General features: G+C 47.1%; 1 protein-coding gene across 9 annotated transcripts in view; it reads right to left on the reverse strand.

Moving 5' to 3' along the window:
- MED12 (mediator complex subunit 12) overlaps window positions 1–18126 on the reverse strand; it is a 614738-nt gene that overhangs the window by 201848 nt on the left and 394764 nt on the right. For all 9 annotated transcript variants that reach the window (XM_078640219.1, XM_078640216.1, XM_078640215.1 and 6 more), the window contains 4 exons: window positions 13849–13994; window positions 7607–7768; window positions 7409–7520; window positions 4419–4508 (listed from right to left, as the gene is read on the reverse strand). In XM_078640219.1, the coding sequence (XP_078496345.1) occupies window positions 4419–4508; window positions 7409–7520; window positions 7607–7768; window positions 13849–13994 (510 nt within the window). The remainder of the gene's footprint in view (window positions 1–4418; window positions 4509–7408; window positions 7521–7606; window positions 7769–13848; window positions 13995–18126) is intronic.

The following is an 18126-nucleotide window of genomic DNA, read 5'->3' on the forward strand; positions in this document are numbered from 1 at the left end:
GGACGAGGGGAAAGGGGAAAACGATTCGCCGCTCTCTTCATAAGGAGGGGAAAAAAAACCTCCAATATACACCGAAGGTGAATGCAATAGAACTCCAGTTGCAAGAGAAGACGTATTCCCGCCCTGGTACAGGGCGTGGCAGCCTTGTTGTCAGAAATACATAATTCTGATCTGAAGAAAAAACATGCTCATACGGCTATGTGCTGTCCAAGAAGAATAATGGCGGAAGTAAAAAGCCGGAACGCCAGAAATACTGCGGAGCTGGTCGTGTGGGGAGGGCGTGATGTGAGTGAAATATAATTAAAAGTGCCTAGGAGGGTATCAAAAAAAGAGTTTTTAATGAGTGATCCCTAAGACACAGGTAAGTGGTATATGTGTCTGAATTTACGTGCCAAGGTTGTTAGGATTTGGTTAAATTCAGCTAAATACCACACAGTTAATTAATCAGTCAACATGTTTCTGCCATAATAGTGGTATAAATTCACCAAGGCATTCTTCAGGACTATACCCCGGCGGTATGGACACTCTAATAGTCCACCCTAACCTGGGGACGTGAAAGTGAAAAAAAGAAAAGGTGAAAAAAGTGCCATCGTCGGGGTCCGGTTCCGAGGATTTTTGAAGGTTCAAAAGCGGGTTGCGAGCGCTGAGGGCGATGTGCCAGGCGCGCTCCAATCCTCCTCCCGAGACCCATGGTGCTAGTAGCGCCCTCTTTTAAAGTGCTGAAATACCCCTGAATTTGGGGCTTTTTTCTTTAGAATGAGCATCACGCTCTTCTAATTTTAAGCACTTTTTTCACCTTTTCTTTTTTTCACTTTCACGTCCCCAGGTTAGGGTGGACTATTAGAGTGTCCATACCGCCGGGGTATAGTCCTGAAGAATGCCTTGGTGAATTTATACCACTAGTATGGCAGAAACATGTTGACTGATTAATTAACTGTGTGGTATTTAGCTGAATTTAACCAAATCCTAACAACCTTGGCACGTAAATTCAGACACATATACCACTTACCTGTGTCTTAGGGATCACTCATTAAAAACTCTTTTTTTGATACCCTCCTAGGCACTTTTAATTATATTTCACTCACATCACGCCCTCCCCACACGACCAGCTCCGCAGTATTTCTGGCGTCGCAGCACACCGAAGAGGCACTCGGCCTCTTTGGTGGGGCCCGATGATGAAGCATGACACTGACCAGGTCGGTGTGTGAGGGCCTTCCTACTCAAATTGAGTGTGTGTGCTACCCTTCCTTCATTTGCTCCAAATTTGTGGCAGTCCTGTGACTGACCAGACCTCTCTTTTTTTGTTGAAGTACATTTAACCAGGGATTGAGAGAGTGTCCTCGATTCTCCCTACCTCTCCCATTGTTGATACATACGGAAGTAAAAAGCCTACACGCCCCCACGTCGATGTAGCGGAAAGCTGCCGTCGACGAAATAAATCGTCTACAAAAGCACTGTGCATATAAGTCAACAGTGTGTGAAACCAACTGTCAATGGGCTCAACCGCCGATGAATCCAACAGTTGACAGGGTCATCCGTCAACGAAGTCAACTGGCGTCGAAGCTGAATGTTGACGAAGCTTTCCGTCTACGGAGCTCACTGTCCTACGGAGCTCACTGTCCTGCGGAGCTCACTGTCCTGCGGAGCTCACTGTCCTGCGGAGCTCACTGTCCTGCGGAGCTCACTGTCCTGCGGAGCTCACTGTCCTGCGGAGCTCACTGTCCTGCGGACCTCACTGTCCTGCGGACCTCACTGTCCTGCGGACCTCACTGTCCTGCGGACCTCACTGTCCTACGGACCTCACTGTCCTACGGACCTCACTGTCCTACGGACCTCACTGTCTACGGACCTCACTGTCTACGGACCTCACTGTCTACGGACCTCACTGTCTACGGACCTCACTGTCTACGGACCTCACTGTCTACGGACCTCACTGTCTACGGACCTCACGGTCTACGGACCTCACTGTCCTACGGACCTCACTGTCCTACGGACCTCACTGTCTACGGACCTCACTGTCTACGGACCTCACTGTCTACGGACCTCACTGTCTACGGACCTCACTGTCTACGGACCTCACTGTCTACGGAGCTCACTGTCTACGGAGCTCACCGTCTACGGAGCTCACCGTCTACGGAGCTCACCGTCTACGGAGCTCACCGTCTACGGAGCTCACCGTCTACGGAGCTCACCGTCTACGGGGCTCACCGTCTACGGGGCTCACCGTCCACGGGGCTCACCGTCCACGGGGCTCACCGTCCACGGGGCTCACCGTCCACGGGGCTCACCGTCCACGGGGCTCACCGTCCACGGGGCTCACCGTCCACGGGGCTCACCGTCCACGGGGCTCACCGTCTACCGAGCCCACCGTCTACCGAGCCCACCGTCTACCGAGCCCACCGTCTACCGAGCCCACCGTCTACCGAGCCCACCGTCTACCGAGCCCACCGTCGACGAGCCCACCGTCGACGAGCCCACCGTCGACGAGCCCACCGTCGACGAGCCCACCGTCGACGAGCCCACCGTCGACGAGCCCACCGTCGACGAGCCCACCGTCGACGAGCCCACCGTCGACGAGCCCACCGTCGACGAGCCTACCGTCGACGAGCCTACCGTCGACGAGCCTACCGTCGACGAGCCTACCGTCGACGAGCCTACCGTCGACGAGGCCACCGTCGACGAGCCTACCGTCGACGAGCCTACCGTCGACGAGCCTACCGTCGACGAGGCTACCGTCGACGAGGCTACCGTCGACGAGGCTACCGTCGACGAGGCTACTCCGTTGACGAGGCCACCGTCAAAGAAATTTTCCATCGACGAAAACTCCCAGTGGTCGACGAGCCTTCAGTCGACAAGAGGGCACTGTCCTCACTGTCGTCGACGAATGCCTGGAGGCATTGTCGTAGCAGAGCACCAGTGACGGCAGAGATTGTCGTCAGAGAGTACATCGACCGTATCGTCGACAAGCTGGCACATGTTCACGTAGAAAAGTGCGCAGAGTGAGTCTAGACGCCTTAGAGTAAATCTCGTGGGCGTAAATGTGGGAGGCACAGACTCAAAGAAGGCCAGAGACTCCTTAATTGTGATGTTACTTCAGCTGGTGAAGTAGAGGAGAAGCATCACTTAAAACCTTAATGCAGGACAAACAAAAAAATCCTCCCACATCAGAAGGGGGGTATAGTCTAAGCACAAGAACAACCCCTTCTCCACCTACCATGTCAGAGACAGGCAGAGTGCTGGTCCTTATACTCTTCATGAGGGTTCACAGGAAAAGGACTCCGCTTCCCACAAGTGACGCAAGGTCTGAAGGTAAACTTCATGTAAGAAGACATTACAAAACTGTGATATTATTAAGGAAAAAGTGAAGAAAAATGAAGAAAACTGAGCAGAGCTCAGGGAGACTTCCTTCACACGACGTGCGGTAGAAAATCTGAGGTGCTGAGCTCTGAGGAGAAGGTTCTGGAGGGCTGCTGGCGCCTGATTGGCTACAGTTTGGACCAACATAATGACAGGAATAGGCTACAAGTGTTTTTTTTTCTCTGTTCATGTATTCCTATGAGGAATTATGTCTAGACATTTTCTGCCTGTTTTCTAACATGTATTTCATCTGTTATGTGTTACATATACATATTATTAGTATGTTATTGCTATTTTATTTACCGTGGGACTCCCTCTCCGACGACGGGGAATATTCAAGCATGTGAATCTATGAAAGACACCCTAATACTGGAGAAATGCTTTTCACGTGCTCCTCTCAGTGCCACAGCTGCCCAGGGTTGAGCTAAGGATTTAGTAAACAAGACCTACTGGTCCGAAAGGAGTTGGCAAGTGTTGCGCACTGTGAGGTTGCAGAGCCACTCCATATAATACAACCCCTATCGTCTCTAAGGTCTAGTAGCGTCTTAATTAGAGACGACAGAACGGCCCGAGTGGGAGAAAAAAGCGGTCCCTTAATGATAAGGACACAAATAACGGAGTTGAAGGTGATGAGCAAATTAAATGATTGCTAACTTGTAGGAGTACTTTTGCAGCTGGAGCTGGAAGGCTTTATGGATTTTTTCCGGCTCCAACCACTAGATGGTGTAATAATTGCACAGCAGATGAAGCCAGAAACATTCACACAGCAAAACAATTCCATTCAGGGACTACATTCCAAAGATCAGGGTAAACACTAGACCCCATCTAGTCATTGGGAGACCTGTTTTACTGTTATTGTAACCAGGTGTGAAAGCAGCACCTGTATGGAGAAAGAGCCACTAACTAGGCACATGTTGTATTTTAATTTTGTGTTCTATGCACTACAGCCAGCAATCGCTGCCCTAGTTTTAGTAAGTAGCCATGCTATCGCTGACAAGTCATCACTGGAGGCCCAGAGGCCAGACTTCTGCCTGCTGCCCTTAAATAAGACCGGTCCTTACCAGGTTCAGCCTCAGTTTCAGGGCTTCGTGCATCAGCTGCTTGGCTTTGCAGTCATCCTGGTACTGATCTTCCCGCCAATTTGTGACGATCTAAGAAAGAGGAAGACAAGTCTGCAATTCAAGTGAAAACCTTTCAACATCACAAGTAATCCAAAAATCACATTCTGAGAAGACATATGGTTCATGAAACATGCCAGCCCCCTGGCAAATCGCACTAGATGACTCAAGAGAAACAACACTCAAATTCCAACTCCACTTGCCACAGATTGACAGACGGGAGGGATAGATTTCCCAAAATAAGACGTGAGAAGTTGAGACCTGAATCTATAGTAAGGTCCTATTAAATATCATATTTTCCAGATAAAAGCTCAAGCTTATGACTTGTCACAGTTTAAGGCCCAAGACGGATTCCTTAAATTCAGCAAAAAAACCAACAACAAAAAAGATGGACATGTAAAATGTCCCTCTTTAGTTGGGGAGGATAAAGAGATGCTGAAGAAGACTAGTCCTGCAAGAACTGTACTGTATCCTAACTAAATCTAAAAACAAAAAGGTAACGTGAGGCTTTTTCTCAGGGTCCCAGGGCAATCAGAGGTTACTGGGCATGAATCACAGCACATCATGCTAGTTACCACTGGTGCCCTGGGGCCACAACTAGAATGTATTCTAACTAGGCTGGGCTGGTCTGTCCAGACAGGAACATATGACACCAGTGCTGAGATCTTGCCTATGGACTGCAGGACAGCCTTTAAAGGCCATTGCAATTGGACACTAGAAGGTAGAAGTTTCCAGAGATGGAGCTCATGCTGTAAACGGAGACAACATCAGCCAGTGTAAACTTCTCCTTTTAAACTAACAGTTCTGTGTGACAAAATTTAAAATATTACTTAAACTTTGCTCATTAACAAGAGATGTTGAAGTTCCATGTTTTAAGGGTATTGCTGATTTCTCAAGTTGGCCTTGGGCATGTCAGCCGCTCCCTGCCATGTTCAGTAGATTGTACCTCATTCTGGAGTGGATGTTGACTAGCGGATTCTAAAGGGCCAGGACACGTTGCACGCCATGCTCAACAAATACAAATAACATATCATAATAACAGAATTGCTCTGTTTTAACACTTAACTCTTTCAAGGTAGTGAATCGAGCGCACAAAGACTTACTCAAGATGGTGCTGTGGGTTCGAAAAGTAGAATGCAGGGTGCACACCTGAATAACCTTTAGCGCCCCTATGCCAAGCATGTTCTGGGCCAGAAGTACAACTCCAAACACTAATGTAGCTCCTTAGAGCGAAGGGCTGTTCTTTAGTTCAACACTGAGACCTGTTTTTTCTGCGTGGTAACTGCTGATGTGTCCCGGGAAACGAAACTGAAGCCCTCTCCAAAGTATTCCTACTGGTGCTACAATTGGAGTTTCAACATGCGAGGGGTTTCAGTTGCACTGATTTGGTTTCGATATTATGGAGGAAAGAGCTCAGGGATGCACTTGGCATGCCAGTTACAAAACTCAAAAATGCACACAAAAAAAAAAATCCCAAAAGATTGACGACCTCTCCTTTCACTGGATACAAATGTGTATCATAAAGCAGTCCAGTGCGCTAACTCTGCCGCAGATATGACCCTCCATACCTGCTTGTGCTATGCGGTAACCGGATTGGTACATCAGGAAGTGCCAGGAACACTGTTGCCTTTTGGTGCATTAACCTTAACCTTAGGGTGGCCTGATTAATTCATATTGAATGTATAAGTGCATGCCCTGAACAAATTCATTAGAACAAAACAATTTGGGTGTTGGGGTCATACCCATCCTCATAGGGGGCACAGCCCCCTTTTTCAATCAATCAATCAGGGGCTTATAAAGCCTGGTACTCACCTGTGAGGGTCTCAAGGCACTGGGGAGGAAGGTGGGGGGTGGTGAGGGGGGGTGCTCCGGGTCAGTCAAAGAGCCAGGTCTTGAGTTTCTTACTGAAGGTGTTCAGAGTGGGGGAGCGTCTGATGCTGACTGGGAGCTTGTTCCAGGTCTTTGCTGCTACGTAGGAGAAGCCTGTTCCGCCTACTCTGGTTCTGCGAATGAGAGGGGTCTTTTCCAGGGCGAAGTCGGCGGAGCAGAGGTTGCTTTTGGGTACGTGGAAGGACACTATCGTTGAGATATTTGGGTCTGATGTTGTGGAGGGATTTGTAGGCGTGGGTGAGTAGTTTGAATATTACTCTCTTCTTGATGGGGAGCCAGTGGAGGTCTCGTAGATGCTGGGTCATGTGCTCGTGGCGTGGGGTTCTTAGGATGAGTCTGGCTGCGGTGTTCGGGATGGTCTGGAGTTTGTGTAGCAGGGTCTTGTTGATTTCAGCATCAAGGGCGTTGCCGTAGTCCAGTCTGCTGGTTATGAGTGCGTGGGTGACGGTCTTTCTGCATTCGGTGGGGGGGGGGGGGGGAGAAAGGGGGGTGAGGGGAATCCACTTGAGGGTCTTGCGGAGGGAGTTTAAACCGGAGGAGGCTACGGTGTTGAACTGGCGCTTGAGGGTGAGTGAGGAGTCTAGGATGATGCCTAGGTTCCGGGCGTGGTCCGTCGGGGTGGGTGGGTGGTCTTCAGAGGGCGGGGGCACCAGGAGCTGTCCCACCCAGTGGGGGAGGGTCCAAATACGAGGACTTCGGTCTTCTACGAGTTCAGTTCTAGCCAGCTGTCCCTCATCCAAGCTGCGGCGTATTTCATCCCTTCTTGGAAGCGGAGCGTGGTGTCTTCGGGGTTCTTCGTGAGAGAGAGGATGAGCTGGGTGTCGTCAGCGTAAGATACTATGCTGAGCCCACGTTGTTGGACGATGGTGGTGAGGAGGTCCATGCAGTGGCTTCCAGTTCATAGAAGGTGCAACTTGCAGTAAAACAGGAAATCGGCTTGTACCTGGAGCCATGCTGTAGAGCGCCAGTCATTACACGCCACGCATGCAATGGAGGAGACATGGAGCTTTAACAATGGCCATGCCGACAAGGTTTTCCCTTACCTGCTGCACCTGGCTGTAGAGTGAAGTTAGAAGGCCTTCACGCTGCTCGTCCTGTCCTTTCAGACAAGTCAGCACCAGGGACAAAAAGGGCTGCTGGCTCAGAAGGGACATGCTGTCAAGGAGGAGAAAACAAAAGTTAACACCAGCGAACGAAGCACCTATTTACCTCTACTTCGTCAAAGCGAAGGGGTAATTTACCTCTTCTGTTTCTGCCGATCCCGCTCCTTCCTGGAAGAGGATCCCAAGTGTTGGCCTTTCTCCAGCTCTTCACCTGCAGCCTTTAGAACGTGACCCTGGACTGATGTGGGAAGCTTGGCTATCAGAGGGGCCACAAGCCACACACCAGACCGCTCCAAAGCACTGAGGTCGGAGAGAATCAAAGCAACATTAGAGATTTAAGCAGCTGACAATGCAAAGACTATAAAGTTAAAAATCACAAAATAACGTTTTTGACAATTAACACTTTTTACAAGAAAAACACAATAAATGGCAGAAAAAACAGAGCTGAAGTGTGGAAGTGGAGTCATTAAAGTGAGCCACAGGGGACGATGGGAACCCAAAGCCTCTCCAACTGATTGGAGAGGCCATAAAATTATGTGGATGGGCTGACTTTCGTCTATGGAGGTTTGTATTCATTGTCAATTGCTGCACTGATGATATGTTAACATTAACTACTGAGTGTTGCCTGCCTCATGTTGGGGAATATCTCAAGCATGGGAATCTATGAAGGATCCATTGAGGGAGAACCAGTGGTAAAGCAGGCAAGCATCTCTGTGCCTGCACAAACAAAGCAATGCTTGTCCCTGGTCTTTGTCTTTTCCTTGCAGAGCAGCTGAGCTGCAGGAACATCACGCTTCCTGAAGGGGCTCGGTTATTTTGTGTGTCCCTCCTACAGATCCATTACAAAACGGTATCATGTATCGATCGACCTTCCAGGTGGATACGGTCTACTTCTTTCAGAGAGCACCCTAGAATCTCCCCTATCATTCTTAATATAGGACATTTCAGGAATTCAGAATTGGCCTTAGATTGGCTAGGATAACTTCAGCAGAGGCATCATCTGTGTCGTGCCTCAGCCTTTTCTCAGGAGTTGGTAATGTTTCTGTATTGAACATGTTCGGAGTCTATAGCAAAGGCCCAAATTGTCTGCCCCTTTGTTGGTGTCACACCCATCCTGAGGGATCTCCAGTGTCTCCCCCTTGTCACCTGGCACTACGTTTAAAACCAGCTGAATCATTTACAAAGACATCATAGCGCACCCCCGGTTATCTGGAGACAAGATCACCATCTCTGGTGCTTCTCAGGACACCTGCAGCCAGGACACCATTCAAATGAAGATTAAAAAGTATAAACAAGAAAAGAACAAGACAACAGGCCTTCTCCATCTATGTACTAAGGATCTGGGACAACATCCCTATGTCCGTCCCAGAACTGCTCTAAATTAGGAAGGAGTTGAAGTCTCACTTCTTTAAAAACTACTACTTCCGAATGCATTAACCAGCCTGTAGGAAAGTAGGATCTGCTTTAATGGTTACCCCCACGTGTTGCCTGGTGCTGAGCTGTTATTGACTAGTCCGACTGGGATCCTGCTAATCAGGACCCCCAGTCCATCTGCTTTCTCTCTTAAAATGTTATGTTCAGTACTTGGGTACACCCCAGATTGGATAGTATAGAGTACTAAGGTACCCAAGGGCATAGGTACCCCAGAGGTCTCCCATGGGCTGAAGTATGTGTTATGCCACCCATGGGAGACCATTCAAAATGGCACTACAGGCCTGCCATTGCAGCCTGTGTAAGCTGGTGCTAGTACCACTTACTAAAGATATAGGTTTCCTATATTTAGGGTCACTGCACTTAAAACCTATAAGACACCCCTATAGCAGGTCTTTGCAATCCTGAAGGCAGGGTGCTTGGTTCTAAGTGTGAGGGTGGCGCTGCATGAGCAGGACACCCCTACAGCCTACGGAGTCCATTCTCCTGGGTTGTAAGTGAAGCAGCCATATATACTATATAGAGGGGCACCATGTAATTAAGCAATGAACATCTCAAAATCGGCTGCAACGAATCCTATCATGTTTGGTATCAAACAGGTTGGAATCGTACCCCCACACGGTAAGCGGTGTGGGAGGTATAATTCCAAGCACTGGAAGAGCCCTCCATTAGGCTCTCAGTACACCCGGTACCAGTCTTCTAGACCCGGACAGCACACAATGGTTGCTGCCAACCAGAAACACGTTTCTGCCCTCCTGCTGCTGAGCCAAGCTCGAGTAGGGGAAGGTAGAACAATAGGCAACCTGTCACAGGGAGGTGCGACCACCTCCCAGACAGGATTTGGTGTTATGGGGCCGGGTGGGTGCACATGCCAGCACCACTCAGTCTGAATGAGGGGCACATTGGTGTCCCCATGCATAATCCAGGTCAAACCAACCCTGGGAGACGTTGGCTCCTGCTCCGGCGCAAAACTGGACAAAGGACATGGGAGTAACCTCCACCTGTCCAGACCCTGCCCGGGGAGGGTCCCCTGAATCGTCCCAACCCTTTCCTTAGGGTACTTAAGGGCTTACCTGGGTGTAGGTCCCTAAATTTGTCGTGGGACAAGATTCAATTCAGACCCCAATTCTACTTATACCGTCTAGTTACTCTGGACTTCGTTTGGGCTCGACTTTTTCCCCCTTTCAGTCTGCTGCATCGTCTGTGCCTGTGCACCATAAAGACACCTTCCAAGGCATGTGGGCATCCAAGATACCGGAAGGAATCTCCCTTGAAGTGACGGAGTCCCTGCATTCACAGGCGCTGCAACTAAGCTGACTGGTCTGCTGATCCTGAGCTCCTACGGACTCCAAAAGGTTCTAGAACACAGGTGGTGGTTCTCCACAGCTCTCGAAACCTGCCCTGCCCTCTCACCAAGTTTGAGGTCAGTATCCCTTGTGGGAGCCGAGAGTACGGAACCCCTGTGCACACCGTTGACTTGCAGTTGCAAAGGCTTTTTGGCTTCCGACTAGCAAGATATTCGGGCTCGAAGTAGCCTCAACCTAAAGCACCTCCAGTGAACAAGTCTTCATCCACATCGCATCGTTTGCACCACATATTTTAGTGAGCTGCTCAAGGTCCTCTTGCGATTCCAGTGCCTCCAGCCTGTGGGTCCATCTTTGCTTCTTTTGGGCTCCCCGGATTGCTCAGGGCCTGCCCTGACTCCTCTGCTTGTGGTGAGTCCCCTGGACCTTGCTGGTGCGGGCATTGCACCTTCTTTGTCTTATGATGTCATGATTTACTAGGGGGTCCGAAACGCCGTCGACCTATCTAGCACCTAATACTAAACGTGATTACTATGTGATGTAATGGTGTTATGTTTACAAAATCTGTACAATTTGTATTTCGACAGAAAACGTTCTTTTGCCTTAAAAAGCCCTTCTTTGCTATCCTTGTTCACCTCTGTACCTGTTCTGTCAGTGCCGGGCACAGGCTTGTGTACCGCACTGGTTGAATTGTGGAAGGTATTCCTTGTGCTTTTAATCTGTATATTGAGTAAACCTTGAAGACCACTGTCCGGCTGGACATGTCACTCGCAATATAGATTGACTCTGTCTATATTTACTTTTTACTCATCTTTTGTATGCATGGGACCACTGTTGCATGTACACACTTACATTAGTGGACATCATATACCAGGCCAGCCTCGGACACAGCCATATCCCTAAGGCTGGAAATCTGGGAATGTCTTTGAGACTAAATGGATTCTCTGAACAAATAAATCAAATCACCTCTTCGGGTTTCTTTCTGCTTAAGAAGATTTTTCCATTAATCCCACAGGACCTACAAATGGCCATGATGGTGGCACTGTGACCTCCAAGATTGATTACTGCAACGCCCTATATCTGGGGGCACCAAAGCAACAGGTGAAAAAACTGCAATCCTTACAAAAGGCAGCGGCCAGAAGGCTCTTACAAATTCCTAAGCTCGCACCTATCTCCGCATCATTGCAAGGCCTGCATTGGTTACCTGTCAGGAAGAGGATAATTTTTAAGGCACATTCATTGGTCCATAAAGTGCTTCACCAGGGAGGTCCAGTACACTTAAAAACGATTTGCTTGGTATACCCCCAGAAGGCATTTAAAACCTAGCCCAACTAAAATGATAACTGTTCCCAGAATAAAGACAACTAGATGGGGTGGAAGGATGTTCTCCTATTGTGAGGGAAAACTCTGTAACTCTTTACCTTGAACACTACGCTGCCAATCCAGTCTATTACTATTCAGGAAGCAATTGAAGACCTCGCTTTTACTGAATCTTTCATTTAAGTGTAGCGGTTAGTTCTTGCCTACAGCTCTTTACCCGATCGGTCACCGCCAGCGCTAAAACACCTTCTGGTAGTTGTGCGCTATATAAACCATTTTACTTGCTTACTTACTTACCCTGCTACCTCTCCTATTGTTCACTGACTTTATGCTGGTCTTTGACCCTCTACAGCGCTCCACTTGTTTAGGCTAGATTTGCTCTACAGAAATACCACCCACATACATACAGAGTTCCCTGATGAATGGGGTCTTGACCTTTAGGAAGTCTTAGTTGGTCTGACTGTGCGCAGATTCTAGCTTCCATCCTTGAATTTGTTATGGTAATATGGCATGACACCCCAGCAGTGTCTCGAAGGCCAACACTGATTCAGTATCAAGTGGGGCAAGAGCTTGACGGCAAACAGGTCATCAGTGTCCCTCTTGCGCCAAAGTCATAACATTAAAGAGTTCAATAATGGCAAAGACGGACCCTTGGTTCAGAGGGAACCCAAGGGGTCTCAGAGAAGATCGCAACAACCTCCAAGGATGGTGCCACCAAATTTGGCACTTTTGCTGGGGTACAGATATGCTGCCGAAGACGTTTGTTAGTTCTGTCTTTTGACGCCCTAAATGGCATCTCCAGGCGTATGTCAAGCTCCTCGATGGTATGGCAGACACTGTGTTCCTTCCAAAACCTTTAGCCACCACATGAGAACCACATGAGAAGAGCAGCTGAGGAGACACTACACTGAGAAACTTTTTCAGATGTCTTTGGATGCGAATACATTGAAAAATCATGTAAAACATTTCAGAAAAAATAAAAACGTAAGGCAGTTACTGTGTTTGGAGTCCTTGTTCCACAAAAGGGAAAATGAGCAGCCCTAATTGAAACCGAACGGCATGGTAGGACAATGAAGCTCCAGTGAGGCCTGTGTGCACCATTTACAGCTTGTTTTCCTTTTCCAAATGGAATTAAAATAAGCCTTTATAGACAAGGGGTTTTCACAGACTATAATTTCACCTTGTTTTTTATTTAAAAAATAAAAATTAAAAATAACCTGGAAATGTTGCTTTAAGTATGCATGTTTACTTTACAAAATCATTTTTTTAAAGTGAGACACCCACTGTACATGAATCTGTTTTGGGATATCACATGCAGCCACAAATGTTCTAACATTTATGGCTATAAAAAAACAGCCATTAGCAAAGACAACAGGTCTCACCTTTGAAACAGATTGGATGTGCCATTGTCTTTTAGCCACACTGCAAAGAAACACTGGAGAGTGTGGGGGGTGGGATAACGCAGATGCAGCACGGGTGCGGATGCGAAAGCAATGGGGCAAGGGCTAGAAGAAATAAGTAAGCAACGGGGAGGCCGGGAGCAGAAGAAACAGAGGGTGCAGATAGGGAAAGGAATGGAAAGAAGCATACGGGTGAGTGCAAGGGGGAAGAGTGTGGGAGCAGCAACCAGGCAACAGAGAGCAACACAGAGTGCAGGGGAGAGAAATGCATAAGGGATAACTAAACACAACAAATTACACAATCTAACGGAGTGCTTCATCCCAAAGAAAAAACAAGTTTGTGAACAGGAAGCTGGAATGCCAGCCAATCAAAGAGGCTGTAAAGAGGCAACGCTCCATGGGATGGACCAACACAAGACTGACAAGCCGGGACACTAATAATAAGCAGGCAAATAGGAGTGACACAGAAAGCCAACCACTGGTAAGCAATGGACAGGCTCCAAGCCCCTCTATGTTCTTGGTAAGCCATAATGTACCTCGCAACAGACAGCGCTTGCCGGTATAGAAGGCACACCTAAAAGAATACATGATGCATAGCCAAGAACAGAGTGACTATTCATCGGGTTCATCTGCACTTAAAACAGGCTGTTTATTTAAGGGAAGGCAGACAGAGGGGTACTCTAACCCGCAGCGTGGAAGGAGAAGGAAGAAAATGAAACCCTTCTTGTTAAAGAGTAGAAGCTCTCGTTGGAGATCTCTTCATGAAGAGAGTGAAAGGAAAAGAGGGGTGTTATTACAGTGGTAAAAGTGTGGGAGAGCAGTCTCCTTATACGTCCAGCATAGATCACGGATAGGTATGAGTCAACAACAATCAGTAGCACCGCTGGTCGAAGGGTCTCCGGGGCACCAAATGGCAGATACCTACCTAAGGATGGGCTTCGCTTTATTATTGATGGAAGATGAGCTGGTGGAGCCTCCGTTGGCAGCAGCGTTCACAGAGTTGATTTCGGCGGATTGCTGAAATACATCTATCGTAGCTTTGGCGATATTCTCCAACAATGAATTCATCTCCTGAGCAAACAGAGAAGGTCCTGAGCAAGACAACATGGCAATACAAACTGATCTACAGTATTCAACACAAAATAATCACATATACCACAATCCAGTCAATCGATTTATCAGAATATATGGCCATACAACCACTGCAGACACCCACACATAAGAACTGCATAATTCAACAAGGCCACCTCCATAGTCTCACCAGCATGCCACTACCATCAGAAGACATCCACAAGTTAAGTGCCTCACTGCCCAACAACCACCCCCAAAGACAACAAACTCCAAGAAGAAACAAAGAAGCAGTCACACAAGTCAGTCACTTCCAGGTTAACAAGCAAAACCTCCTTAAGACAGTCTTTCAAATAAGGAGAAGTTAGGGACATCATGGAAACACACATTATAGATTAAAAAAGGGGAGCAACTACAGCTTCAAAATCCCTACAAGTAGTCTCACCTTACAATATACATAATCATCAATAGCTAGTCAAAAGATCGACCACGCAACATGAGAGGAGAGCAGAAACTAAATCAGCACAGTGTTATTGGTGTCAAAATCCATACGTTTGTAAGAAATGAAGAAAAACAAAACATGTAAAAGTAAATGTAAATGTAGTAGCACTTGTAATGTCAAACAAATTTGTTTCTACGATCTAATGCTTTCCTATAGCAAAAGGAATGTATACTGCATACAGCTACTTGCAATCATATTCAGGGGTCCCCTCTCGTCTTTAAGGTGCTAGAGGGCCACGGTCCCAAGAACCACAAGCAGTTTGGGTTTACCTGCCCTGCAGTGTCTGGGTGCTGAACGGGTTGGTAGCATTGTGGGCTACAGCCTAGGCGGAGAGGGGGACCACCCAGAAACAAGCTGCAGAGGGGGGCTTGGGGACAAGTCTGGGAGCTCCCCAGGGAGGGGGTGGGGGTCTCGGTTTGTTAAGGTCTTCGGAGTAAGAGGGCACAGCTGGTGTTCGTGGAGCCAGGCCTGGGAGCTTGGATGCAGAGGGTTTTTGGTCAGCTGGGCCTGTACTTTAAAGGCACTCACAGATCTCACACAGGTACCACACTCCTTGCATTCCCCCCTCTAGAGGGGGGAATGCAAGGAGTGTGGTACCCCAGGTATTGGTGCAGGGTGGCTCCTGGGGGTCCTAGCATCTTCACAATTGATTGGGAGACGGAGCTGACATCCTGTAGCATGTGGACCACCTCCTGGGTGGGTGTTGCGTCCGTGGATCCTGGGATCAGCAGAGTGATAAACCTGACAATGTGGTCGGTGCCTGCAGTTGCAGGAAAGTGGCTCCTCCACTTCAAGAGAGATGCTGACGGCTTGGCGAAGTGCTGGTGGACCTCGGAGACTTTTGGAGGATGCACAGCTTCAGGATGAGTCAGGCTGTTGCAATTGCCGGGCACGCAGGTAGGGTTTGGCGCCAAGGTCCATCGGTAATCCCCAGTTATCACTTCTTTAGCTCTTGTTCGTCCTTCTTCTTTTGTCAGGTGACAGGGGGCAACCTACATCCTCACCTTAGGAGTGTTAAGGGGAGTGAAGATTAGTAGCCAATGGGCTATTTACCCTTGGGCTCTCTACATCCCCTACATAAACACTTCCTGTGGGAAGTGGGCATAACCCTATCCGGAGTTCTAAATTACACCAAAATCAAGATGGTGGAACCCTTCTTTCGTGGGGCACATCAGGCAATCCGACTTAGAGGTATAACTGGCCTCGTAGTGCACCCCACCTCTTTGAATAGCTAATTTCCCACCTGTTGTGGTGTCAAATGAGCCCCAGGGCAAGGTCACACTGCAAAGGCAGCAGAGGCTTTGAAGTCTATGGCAGTTTCACTAGCCATTCTGATGGAGGAGAGGTGTGAATACCTTCCTCCGGAGCAGGCATTGTTTCTGGGCTCAGAGACAGTAGGATCAGAAACATGTCTGTGGTGGAAGGCTGAACGATACCTAACAGCCAGCACACTAAGAAGCTGGTAGGTTTTCAGGCGGCACCTCTAAGGTGCCATCTGGGTGCAATGCTTTAATAAATCCACTACGGGCATCAGTGTGGATTGATTAAAACAAGGTGTTTGATACCAAACACCACAGGTTACAGTGAAGCCATCATGTAGCTGGGGAACTCGTAATGACCAGTGCCCGATACATATACATGAGCTGGCTTCCTTGGTCACTTGTACTATCTAGTAATCGAACTAGACCGAACAGGGGAATATCTCCTTTTGCAGATTTGTCCTCACATGTAATATAATTCACCCTGACTTAGGACTATAAGGTCCGCTGTAAGGGCGACTTACACTTGTTTGCACCATTTCACACCACCTGCAATGGCAGTCTGCAAGAGTTTGGTTGTGGGTCACTTAGTGTGGCACAATACATACTGCAACCCTTAGGGGTCCTCTTTAGTACCCATGCGCACTAGGTACCGGGGTATCATATACTAGGGACTTAGAGGTGCTAAAGGTTTGGCCAATTGCGGGACAATTGAACAGTTACCTTGTTTTAGTAAAAGAGCACAGGCTCCGGGGAGCTGGATAGAAGGGACCCAATGCTCTTCAGTCACAATTGCATCAAAATATCAGGCAAAAAGTGGGAGTGACCATGCCAACAAGGGGCACTTTCTTACAGTAGAGAAAATATATTAATTATAATACTAAAATCATAAAAAACGGATACATCACTCCAGCAATTAAAATTCAAGGTAACTAAAAGTTGGGCATGAACAAAATAATTGGACCAATGGAATCATCTTTGTAGGCGTAAAGCCTGTATTTCCTTGACAGCAGGCGTTGCACATTCCATGATCCCTCAAACTGGGCAATCAGGATATACATCAGCCTAAAGCTTAAACACCTGATTTTCCATACAGCCTCTAGGTTGGAGTGTAAATATTCCCAATGTGTTGTGAAATAACTATCCATTATATAGTTTGAATGATTTGGCCACATGTAGACCTATATACATTCATTCTACTATTGAGCTCGAGTATTTTCCTTGGGCACCTTACACTCGGACCAAGTCATTTTTGTAGGGGGTGGATAGCTATGGTAGCTGGTTCTCAAGGATAACCTTTTCAATGACTAGTAGACTCGCTCACATCTGTAGTAATGGCAACAATTAATTTTAGTTCTTCCAGCTTTAGCATTTTTAAGGGGTATGCAGTGTCTCTTCCACAATTATAAACATCATTTAACAGAGTTCCTTTCTACAAAGCTGTCAGCGAGGCTAAAGACTATTGAAGATGTAGTTTGCAGTGAGGAGTGGTCGAGCGCAAGTTCAGTTTGGATCTTATCTCTCTCATAGATTTTATGCAGCTGACTGTCTTTATTTTGAGAACTAAAGATGCATATAGAAGTGAAGGAATGAGATTTGAGTTGACAGCTGTGACTGAAAGTCCAATTGTGCAACCTCCACAGACATTTGAAAATCTCTTTAAAGATTCAGTAATAATGCATGATTTTGTTTTCTTGGCTGTAATATGATTAAAGCACAATACATTATCATTGATTATTAAATCCAAGTCATCGTATTTTGTTTACTTGTTCTATTCGTTTCATTAGTGTGCTGTACTAATCAATCTAGCATAACAAGCACTTGCATAAAATAACTGGTAAAGTAATAAACTTCATAGGACAGGATCGGATTTTATACATCGATAGGTATCGCATTTGGGCCAAAGATAAAGACCTACGTTTTTTTTAAAATAAACATCATAATTTCTTTTTCTGATTATGGCTAAGGAAGTGTTTCAACAGACCGAATAGAGCTCATTCATTTTGAAGCTCTACATGCCTCTCTTCCCTGACCCATCAGAACCTACATGATTTAGCATTATTTGATTTAATGGCCAGATTAGCTGAGTCCAGGTAGCTTCTTGATATCATGTTGTTTTATTGATCACTTACAATGGACCTTTTCATGTTTGATAAGAGTCTTGTTGTAAAGATCCCGGATTCTTTAGACAGTGTCTCACCTGCTTTCAATGTTGTCTTTTTGCTAAGATGATTAATCAATTGGAACAATTGTATTGACGAATAGACCTCTTAGTAATTTTAGTGGAAATAAAGGAGAAAATCAAGTTTAACAATGTTTTCCAGTTGGGAAGTAAAGATCGTAATAATTCAATTTCACGAGTTCTGATGCGCAA

Source organism: Lissotriton helveticus, chromosome 4_2, assembly GCF_964261635.1.
Source record: "Lissotriton helveticus chromosome 4_2, aLisHel1.1, whole genome shotgun sequence".
NCBI classification, from domain to species: Eukaryota; Metazoa; Chordata; class Amphibia; order Caudata; family Salamandridae; genus Lissotriton; species Lissotriton helveticus.